The sequence below is a fragment of the Salmo trutta genome, chromosome 16, assembly GCF_901001165.1.
Source record: "Salmo trutta chromosome 16, fSalTru1.1, whole genome shotgun sequence".
Lineage (NCBI taxonomy): Eukaryota > Metazoa > Chordata > Actinopteri > Salmoniformes > Salmonidae > Salmo > Salmo trutta.
Genome location: NC_042972.1, coordinates 44009347 through 44020370, shown reverse-complemented (window position 1 = coordinate 44020370; position 11024 = coordinate 44009347). Strand labels below are relative to the sequence as shown.

Genomic DNA, 11024 nt, shown 5'->3' with positions numbered 1-11024 from the left:
TCCTGCGTAACCGAGACCGTAGATGACAACTTATTGTAGCTCATTGTTTACTACCCCGAAGCGGTCTGAGGTGCATCAGAGCGGTTATAAACGTAGTGAATTAAGCAGGACATACTTGAGATTGAATACCTTTCTGATGGCGTCGACGGCCTCGGGAATCATTAGACGATAAGCCAGTTCAGTGCCTCGACCGAGAGCAGCCTCACGGGTGTTGGAAAGTAATTTGACATTTGTCCACATGATGTCGTTATTCACACAAAGTTGGACGAAGTAATTAATAAACCATTTATTAAAATACCAGAATCATTTTCACGGATACTTCCTCTGGTCCTGTCAAACTTATTAAAAACACATTTAATGTATTTCAGTGTTTATAGCCTATGTTCAGCACAGTAGCTCTAATTTAGTTTTATCATGTGATTAAAACAGGTGCTGCCAATAATAGCCAGGTGGATGACACTCTGCAGACAGGCATAAGGAGATGCTTTTTGACTCAGAGGAATACCAAAAAGTAAGTTTGTGATTTACATCTGTGATTTACATCTGCCCATTCAAATCATTAATTCTCAATAGTAGGCCTAATATAGCAGGTACTTGGTGTTGCACTGATAGAATAGAATGGACATGGTCCTGAGTTTGACATTGCATATCATGAAATGTGTGTTATTGTGCAGATTAAATCTGCACATTGCACACATTCTAATGTACAGTAGCCTAGGTTGTTGAGCTTTGACTATTCCTGACCTAGCCCAAGATGTACTCTTAAGGAGCCCAGAATTACCTTTACTCCTGAAGGTCCAAGAACCTTATGTTCTTTTCAGAGGTGGACTGGTTCTAGCAGCCAAATACTCCATATAAACGTGAATCAAATCTCAATTGCATTATGGTTCTAGAAACATAAAGCCCTTTACTTTCATATCACATCGAAATAATTTCACAAATGCAGAATACACACAATTACTGTATGTACACTGTTTTAACCGGCTTCACAGTTGCAGCTAGATGGCTAATTAGCACAGTTGGTCCCTCTGTGCTGTGATATGGCCGTGTGGGAACACTAACCCTATAAAGGTGTATAATTGACCATTTTCTTTTTTTGGAAAATTATTTCTTGCTGATATGAAAGATAAGGTCCTTATGCTTCCAAAACTGTACCGCAAGCGATGTGTGTTAATGTTCAGACCGAGCGTTGGAGCTCTTAACAAAACTCCCTCGTACAGAAGACGCCTTCGTCCAATGACACTTAGGTGTAAGGTAATGGAACTGAGAGGCATGATTAAGGGCTAGTCCTGACCCTGGCACTTGACCTATTTTGACCCAGTGCAAGAAGGCTGAGGTGGTAAGTGGTAACTTGGTACTGTGAGGTTGTGACCCGAGTTACCCTAGCTGTATTACTGAGTCAGGGTTTATAGTGAAGATGATCCTGCCACTGTTTAACAATGTGCCTCTGGCTTGTGTAACGAGATGTGTGTTGTAACAGCACATCAGCATAAACAGCAGGACATTGTCATCTCCATGAACTTAAGCATTTTATCATACTCTCCTGCAATCCTCTCTGTCCCTAATCCATTTATGTACTTTCATTATTTGGCTGAGCGTACAAAGCCAGGTGTGTGTGTTTTCGATTTGCGATGCAGTTGAATTGTGTTTTCATTTCAGCGTGTATGTTTGTTCTAAATGTTCTTGTGGTCGAGTGTGCTTGTGAATGCTCTATATTGTTGTGGGGAATTTCTGTGTGTAAAAGCTAGAGGGTCACAGACAGTGTGTGAAATAACTGGCAAGAGAGAGCAAATTGTGAAAGAGTCCAGTAATTTCTCACCAAGCTAAAGGACTGCAGGAGGTCTTGGCACTGTGTTCTGTAAAATGTCTCTTCAGTCCCTCAACACGTGAAAGCCAAGGCGGTCCCTCCATCCCCAGTGACCCTGAGGTTTCATTGGACCACACCAGATATGAGGTCAAAGGACAAGTGTGTACATCAGTGGCTGCCCCAAAAACGCCACTGCTAGTATGTGCTGCTATTCTCGGTTGGGGATGACCCATTTTTAGCTCAGATCTGATCAGACTCAATAATGAGGGGTTTGAAGATGATCTGTGATTGAATTCATGGTTTTGTTTTGTCACACCTCAGTTTGAGTCAGATGAATCCTGTCTACATACTTTGCGTCTTTTTGATTTACCACAGTTGAATTACGACCCATAGAGTCTACACAATACCATCTAGAGCTAAATCTAACCTGGGTTTTGCAATGTGGGTGGTGTGATGAAGTTGAAAGTTCAGGGCACTCCCTATGATGTATAATTCAATTGACGTGTCATTGTGTTCTGTCAGATGGCGTCATTCTAAGGTGACAAGGCCAGAAGTCCGAGCAGGCGGCCATCTGACGCGAGACACTGAGTGACGTGTGTGTGATACATTGGTCAGATAACAACAGCAAGGTTGTGGGCCTACTGATGGACTCATATCAGTTGGCCCACTACTGTTGGCATCTATTGATTTACAGCACTGGGATTTGTCATGTTTCTATTTTTGGAAACTTTATAGCGTGACTTTATAGTGTTGCCCTATACCACAGCTTCACTTACTCACTGTGTGTCTTAGATTGGTAATCAAGTTTGATCAGACAAAATACTTTGGGGCTATATCAGAGGACAGACCCACACTGTGTCGATTTAAGAAGTGGCTGCTGTTCTTTTTACTGGCAAGGCCAGCTATATCTGCCCTGTGTTAAGTGCATGGAAATTCACTCATTCACGTCAAAGTTTCAAGCATAAAGTAGAAAGACCACATAGAGAATAGGAGTGACACGCATCAGATTGCAGGGTATTACAGTATAGGGGCAAGGGGCGGGATAGTGGGAGGGTGTAGAGAGTTGCTCAATATAAATGACTGCATACAGTCGACAGATTAGAACAAAGGTGAAAGAACAAGTGATGCGAGAGAGGGAGTAAAAAAGAGACGGCAGGGAGAAATCAAGGATCCATCGATTTAGCGATTTAGAAATTGGACCATTGTTTCACAGAGACGGGAGAGCAAGCCAAAGAAGGTAACCCAAACTCAATACAGACCAGAGATTTAGTGTCACAACTGTCCGCTCTGTTTTCTGTCACATTTTTAGGGATTCATGTTTCAAGATGTCATTAGCAAAAAGTGTTTTAATTTTGTAGAATTACTTTACACACATTTTTATAAAACTTTTTTCGTTGAGGACAGATGGGTAATAGTCACGAGACCATTACAGTATAATGAAGTGCTAGCTGTGGTAAATTACATTATGGTAGCTGACATCTCGACTATCTGTTGTGTCTGTTAGCGAGCTGTCAAGGGTTGCCTTTTCTCCCCAGCAATATTACTGTTTGGAGCTGTAGTCGTGGCTTGCTTGTGTGTTCATGTCGGTCATGTTTCTATCATACGAAATACTTTTTGGTAAAAAGAATTCCACCAGTACCGTGTTCAGTCAGTGTGGTGATAGCCTCACCTGCTGGTGATATGTTGTAACTGCAGCAATAAAGACTACATTGGTGAATCCCCAGGCGCTGTTAGCCGAGGATCCAAAGGATGGATTATGCCATGAAGTCCCTCAGTCTCCTGTCCCCTGCCTCACTCTCCAAGTAAGAGCCTGATGCCGCAGCACTAAAGGAATTTATTTTGACATCGTAGGACATAAGTCATAGTGAAAGTTAGCATCGTTTTCAAATAGATTTGACATCATTTGAGTCTTTGTGTCTGCATATGTATCTCCACCAGGTGTGTGACAGCCAGCGTATCAGCCAGTGCCTCCATGACCCAGCAGCTCCTTGTCGGGACTCCTCGACCTAAGCCCTTCCGGGTCACCAGTGCTGACCGCAGCGTTAAGAAGGGAATCATGGCTGATGGGCTACGAGACCTACTCAACAAAGTGAGGAGGAAGAGGGAGGGATGAAGGAGAAGGGAAGAGGGTGCTTGAGGGAGGAGTACAAGTAAAAAGAAAAAAAAAAGTGTTTTTTATTTAACCTTTATTTAACCAGGTAGGCCAGTTGAGAACAAGTTCTCATTTACAACTGCGACCTGGCCAAGATAAAGCAAAGCAGTGCAACAAAAACAACAACAACAGTTACACATAGGATAAACAAATGTACAGTCAATAACACAATAGAAAAATGTGTATACAGTGTGTGCAAATGTAGTAAGGAGGTGAGGCAATAAATAGGCCAATAGTGGGGAAGTAATTACAATTTAGCAATTTACACTGGAGTGATATATGTGCAGATGAGGGTGTGCAAGTAGAGATACTGGTGTGCCGAAAAACAAATATGGGGATGAGGTAGGTAGTTGATTGGATGGGCTATTTACAGATGCAGCGATCGGTAAGCTGCTCTGACAGCTGATGCTAAAAGTTAGTGAGGGATATATAAGTCTCTAACATCAGTGAGTTTGAATGAGAGAAGAGTAGTGTATGAGTGAGGGAGAAGAGGGAGTCTGGTTACATACTCTACTTATTTATGGCATCATAAATTCAATCCAGTGAACAATGTGACTCAGAGATGGATAAAGGAATGAAAGGATGGGTGAGTCAGAGGCTTTCAAAGGGAAGCAGAAAGAACTAACGGTTTTCCTCATGCTTGCATGCTGGAGTATGTGCTCACATGCACATACTGACAATTGTCTCTGTTCTGGTTCGCCAACTGTGACAATACTGCTGTCTTACGCATGTCTTTGAAAAGTTTCACTTAATCTGAACATAATGATAGTTCCTGAAAAGTTTCAATATCATGTGTTATCTACTCAGCAGAGATATGCAATGTTTTTTTAACACTCGCCATTTGTATTATTCACTGTAGAAATCTATGACACGCAAGAGAATGGAGTGGCTAAGTAACTACTTCTGAGAGGGGGAATGATTCTGTAGTCCCTAATGACTGGACTCTGTCTCTTCTAGGCTAATGGGTAGTTTGTTCCCTCTCAGGCCATGGACTCTCTGCACGTGTCCTGCGTCAGTGCCCTGGTTCTGGATGAAGACGGGACGGGGGTAGATACGGAGGAGTTCTTCCTGACCCTGCAAGACAACGCTGTCCTCATGGTCCTGGAGAAGGGGCAGAAGTGGACACCTCCACAGGTTGGTAGGGTGACATATGCATGACCTTCTTACCACAGAGTCCACTGGGTGGCGCCATTACACAGGGTCACTCTGGTAGAATGGTGAAGAGGCTTGACTTCTGTGTATTTTCGTCATAGGTGCCGACGTGTTCTCAGATGAAGATGCAGTTGTATAGCCTGCCTTTTTAGATAAGATGGGACGAACAAGAAAATGTACTCCCATATTGTATATGAATGACCTGAACTTTTGTGACTGAATATAGAGTAAGCATATTCAGAAATGATTCCATTCACATAAATACAAAAGCATTCTTATTCTGGGCGAAGACTTGAGTGAAAGCATGTCTGACATATATGGCAAATCATAACCCACTCATTTAGTTACCTCACACTTCTGGCCACAATTAAAGCACCATTTAAGTCAGAGTTGAGGGGTGTTTGTTTGTCCAAAGCAGGTCATTTCCATATTCATTAAATTATGTTCTGCCACCTGAATGGCATCACCCTGTGTGTTTACTTGGCTCCTGTCATGTCATGCTGAGCGTGTCTCATTAACATAATACAATTTCCTCTCCTGTTGTCCTTCCACTGTTCAGAATGAATTAATCTGTATTCCAATGCTTGTTAGCTTCCTTTGCAGATGACTGGAGCTCTTGGGTGGAGGGGAGGAAGGGGAGTGTGTAGGGGGGGGCTAGCTAGTCTTGCGTTCATCCATCTTAGTTTGACAAACAATAAGTGTCAGAGGTTATATATGCAGTTTTCCTTCACGTTCAATTTGATTTTCCCATAAATAAGCTGTAGGAGACTAGACTTAATTTGTGTTAACTGGGGAAAATTGATTTGCTCATGTTTCTCCTCTGTCTCATATCCTTCCCTCTCTCTCCACCTTTCGGCTCCCAGAACACTCATCCCCGAATGCAGAATGAGCTCAAACCCCAGCGCAGGAAAGATGTGGCTAGAATAACCTTTGACCTATACAAGAACAACCCTCAGGATTTCATTGGCTGTCTGAATGTGAAGGCCACCCTGTATGGCACCTACTCTGTGTCCTATGATGTGCGCTGCTACGCTGCCAAGAAGATGCTGAAGTGAGTAATCTCTCTCTGTGTGTTGATGTGGGTACTTAAAGGTGAGTTTGTAAGATTTAGGAGGAGGTTGAGCCTTTAGAAATTATTCACACCCCTTGACCTTTACTACATTTTGTTGGATTTAATTGTAATTTTTTTGGTCAACTATCGACACAAAATACTCTTATTTCAAAGTAGAAGAGAAATTCTAACATTTTACATTTTTTGATGGAAAATAATAAACGAATATAGCTTGATTAGATAAGTATTCAACCCTCTGAGTCAATGACAGGAGGGGAGAACAGCTCATAATAATGGCCGGAACAGAGCAAATGGAATGGTATCAAACACATGGTTTTCATGTGTTTGATGCATTTGATACCATTCCACTGATTCCGCTCCAGTCATTACCACGAGCCCGTCCTCCCTAATTAAAGGTGCCACCAACCTCCTGTGGAGTCAATGCATGTTAGAACCACCTTAGGCAGCGAATACAGCTGTGAGTCTTTTTGGGTAAGTCTCTAAGAGCTTTGCACAACTGGATTATACAATTTTTGACCATTATTCTTTAAAAGATTCTTCAAGCTCTGTCCTGTTTGTTGTTGACCATTGCTAGACAGCCATTTTCAAGTCTTGCCATAGATTTTCATGCCGATCTGTTGGAAAGCAGACTGTTTTGCTCTAGGATTTTGCCTGTGCTTAACTTTATTAAGTTAATTTGTATCCTAAAAGACTCCCTCGTCCTTGCCGATGATAAGGATACGCATAACATGATGCAGCCACCACCATGTTTGAAAATATGAAGAGTGATACTCAGTGATTTGTTGTATTGGATTTGCCCTGAACATAACGCTTTGTATTCAGGACAAAAAGTTCAGTTCTTTGCCACATTTTTTGCAGTTTTACTTTAGTGCCTTTTTGGATGCATGTTTTGGACAGGATGCATGTTTTGGAATATTTGTATTCTGTACAGGCTTCCTTCTATACAGGCTTCCTTCTTAGTATTGTGGAGTAACTACATCTTCAGTTTTCTCCTGTCACAGCTATTAAACTCTAACTGTTTTTTAAAATCACCATTGGCTTCATGGTGAAATCCCTGAGTGGTTTCCTTCCTCTCTGGCAACTGAGTTAGAAAGAGCACCTGTATCTTTGTAGTGACTGGGTGTAATGATACACATCCAAAGTGTAATTAATAATTTCACCATTCTCAAAGGGATATTGTCCTTCTTTTTTTACCCATCTACCAATATTTGCCCTTTGCAAACAATTGGAAAACATCCCTGGTCTTTGTGGTTGAATCTGTGCTTGTTTGACTGAGGGACCTTACAATTATCTGTATGTGTTGGATACAGAGTTGGGGTAGTCATCCAAAAATCATGTTGAACACTATTATTGCCTACAGTGAGTCACTGCAACTTAAGTGACTTGTTAAGCACATTTTTACTCCTGAATTTATTTAGGCTTCCCATAACAAACGGGTTGAATACTTATTGACTCAAGACATTATAGCTTTACGTTTTTTTATTAATTTGTAAACTTTTTTTTTTAAATAAAAAAAAAAAATCCACTTTGACGTTATGGGATGTTGTGTGCAGATCAGTGACACAAAATCTAAATGTAATAAATCTTACATTTAGGCTGTAACACAACAAAATGTGGATAAAGTTGAGGGGTGTGAATACTTTCTGAAGGCACTGTATGTTCAGATACATTTAGGAAGGTTATGTCATACGTGCTGAGAGCGGCTGATTTTCGGCTTTAGCTGAGCGGTTGTGACAACTAGGATTAAATTGTGCAGAATCAACAAATAACAGGTTTCTAGATTTCATTTTCTGCTCATATTTTTCTCTTTGAAAAGTCACTTGAGAGAATAAAACTTGTATCTCAACTAGGAGAGAGAGATTAGGGAGATGCAGGTTCCAGCCCTGCACTGTCAGCGTTTCCCTATCTTCCTGACTATATGTTCATATTATGTCTGTCTGATCACTATCTACAGTACAGGTATCTGTCTGACATAGGGTTGCAAAGGTGCCGGGAATTAACCAATGTTACCGGAATCTTCTGTAATTTTGATGATTAACAGATCATCCATCTATGGTAACTTTGGTAATATGCATTCATATACAGTACCAGTCTAAATTTCGGACACACCTACTCATTCCTTTTCTACATTGTAGAATAATAGTAAAGACATCAAAATAATGAAAGGGGAAAAATAATCCGCATTGACTGACTTTCATGTCTTAAAATAATGATGGACTGTCGTTTCTCTTTGGTTATTTGAGCTGTTATTGCCATAATATGGACTTGGCCTTTTACCAAATAGGGCTGTCTTCTGTATACCACCTCTACCTTGTCACAACACAACTGATTGGCTCAAACGCATTAAGAAGGAAAGAAATTCCACAAATTAACTTTTAACAAGGCACACCTGTTAATTGAAATGCATTCCAGGTGACTACCTCATGAAGGTGGTTGAGAGAATGCCAAGAGTGTGCAAAGCTGTCATTAAGGCAAAGGGTGGCTACTTTGAATAATCTAAAATATATTTTGATTTCTCTAACACTTTTGGTTACTACATGATTCCATATGTGTTATTTCATAGTTTTGATGTCTTCGCTATTATTCTACAATGTAGAAAATAGTAAAAATAAAGAAAAACCCTTGAATTAGTAGGTGTGTCAACTTTTGACTGGTACTGTATATTATTGAATTTTTTATATCTATGTTCATATTGTCAATGGGTTTCTAGTGGATAGACAATATGGTTCTAGAGAAAATAACAATGGCATTATTTTCAATTAACTCTGCAACTCTTCCAACTATTGACTTCTTTCACAACTGCCAGCAGTTTGGCACCAAAACATTTACAACAAATACATATTGACATTGTAAAATTAATCTGTATATATTGGATAATTCATCCTGAAACCCTCATTTTATTTCACCTTTATTTAACTAGGCAAGTCAGTTTAAACACCAATGGTATTCACTGTTTTGATGGTTTATATTTATAATGTTTTACAGGTTTGCCATTCTTTTTTTATTTTTAAATAATCTTATTTTATTATTTAATATATTTTACATGTGATAAAGCCACACCGAGGGCCGGAGATAATTACAGATACCTGTAATAATCTGAAGTACTTAAAAAGGCAACTAAATGTCTTCTGATAAAATTCCCCTTCTGGTAGTTTACTGGTAAACTCCAAAAGTTTCCAGTAAGATAACCTCCCTTTTCAACTCTCGTCTGACATATTTTCCCCTGTTCTTGTAGGGAGGCTCTGAGATGGACCCTGTTCTCCATGCAGGCCACAGGCCACGTCCTCCTGGGCTCCTCCTGCTACATCGAGCAGCTCCTGGATGAGGATGACCGGGCAGACCTGAGCCTGCCACCACTGCCACAGGATGGAAAGATCAAACAACTACAGAGCATCCTGATGGGCAAGACTGCTGTGATGGGCAAGACTGCTGTGATGGGCAAGACTGCTGTGATGGGCAAGACTGTTGTGTGATCTATCCCAATACTATGAACATGCATCTTTCCCTTCTCCCTTCCTTGAAGTAATCACCCATCTAAATCGATTTTACAGGGGAAAGGTAATGCTATACTACATAGCTTGCACCTGTCCAGTCATGGCTGATAAGTAATCACTTCATGGAAAGGAAGAATGGATTGTCAAGATATTCAAACAGGGCTCTGCTCAGAGAGACACTCTAAAATTGCTGTTTGCTAAAAGGAATGGGTACTGGCAAACTGCAGGACCAATACCACGGCACAGTGCTGCATCACTCGGATGTCATGGTTACAGTGGCAGGTACACACCTTTTGGTTAGGTCACTCCTCTCGGTTGACTTTTGGGACAGGAAATGCTGTGTTGTCCTACATTTTGGCTATGATCACTTGCACTTTGTTACATTTGTCTGTCTATATGGCTTGCAACACTCCACAAGCGAATGCACTTTTCTATTGCAGTGACTGCTGCTGGTCTGTATCTTCAACTGATAGAAGGCACTTGGCTTTTTTCATATTAATAAGCATGAATAAATCACAAGAATATTAACCTTTGAGAGATTTTATTTCCCCTCAACATAAACATGCGCGCAGGCACACGCACAAGCAAACACACACACACTTGAAGTCCCACCTGAAAGCAGAGACCTGTGTAACTTTGTTGTCCAACCATTGTCACATGGCAGGGCTGTGCTCCACAGTGTTGGATGTTATTATGGGTGACGTCTGTCTGGCTCATGGGCACAGTAATTGGCAGCAGGTCTGGTTGTCTCCCACACTTCTCTAATTGCCCCCTGTTCTGTGCTGCCAGCTGGAGCCCAGCGTCCCTTGGCCTGCCAGGGGGTGGGAGAAAGCCAGGGCCAGGGAATGGCACACAGCTGCATGGGCTGAAGTGGAGGGCCAAGGAAATGAGCCATTACACAGACAGACCAGAGAGAGGATGACGCTTTTGGCAGCAGCATCAACAATCAATCTACTCTCCCTCTCATCTCAAGTTAAATGGCGTCCGGATTTTTTTGTAATTTACCTAACACATTTTGGGATCTTCCAGCTGTCCTGAGTACTATATTGAAGAGCGGTCAATAAGGGAAAGGGTATACAGACATGCCTGGTGCTCAAAATTGATGACGTATTTCGTGCAGCGAGACTTCAGTGGGGATGAATGGATTTGGTTCAGTTTGTTCAGTCAGTCTTCCTGAGCCCTCGCCAGCTAGCTACAATAGTTTATGCTTGCGGTTAGAAACTTCCGTGAGAATTTGAAACTTGTCTGCCGAAATTGGGAATAGGGAGTGTTCAGAATCATAGAGTTTTTACCGGATTTTCAAAAGCAATTGTGATTTAGCTGTAACCCTGGCCTGATGCTACACTA

The 11024-nt window shown here is 41.3% G+C and overlaps 1 protein-coding gene across 2 annotated transcripts; it reads left to right on the top strand.

The window, feature by feature from the left end:
* The first annotated feature begins 419 nt into the window (after nucleotides 1–419).
* Nucleotides 420–10205, top strand: cidec (cell death inducing DFFA like effector c). Of its 2 annotated transcripts, none has more exons than XM_029694499.1 (6): nucleotides 420–511; nucleotides 3532–3609; nucleotides 3746–3896; nucleotides 4944–5093; nucleotides 5975–6162; nucleotides 9419–10205. In XM_029694499.1, the coding sequence occupies exons 2-6, from the start codon at nucleotides 3557–3559 to the stop codon at nucleotides 9654–9656; spliced, it is 780 nt and encodes a 259-aa protein (XP_029550359.1). In that variant the 5' UTR covers nucleotides 420–511; nucleotides 3532–3556; the 3' UTR covers nucleotides 9657–10205. The 2 variants fall into 2 exon arrangements, with proteins under 2 accessions (XP_029550359.1, XP_029550358.1); XM_029694498.1 differs by lacking the exon at nucleotides 420–511 and adding an exon at nucleotides 2855–3044.
* Nucleotides 10206–11024: the final 819 nt, after the last annotated feature.

Excerpts from the sequence above, each read along its gene's own strand:
- cidec (XM_029694499.1), top strand. The coding sequence starts at position 3,557 with ATGGATTATGCCATGAAGTCCCTCAGTCTCCTGTCCCCTGCCTCACTC. Across the intron at positions 3,897-4,943 it reads TACGAGACCTACTCAACAAA|GCCATGGACTCTCTGCACGT; the intron begins GTGAGGAGGAAG and ends GTTCCCTCTCAG. Across the intron at positions 6,163-9,418 it reads GCTGCCAAGAAGATGCTGAA|GGAGGCTCTGAGATGGACCC; the intron begins GTGAGTAATCTC and ends CTGTTCTTGTAG.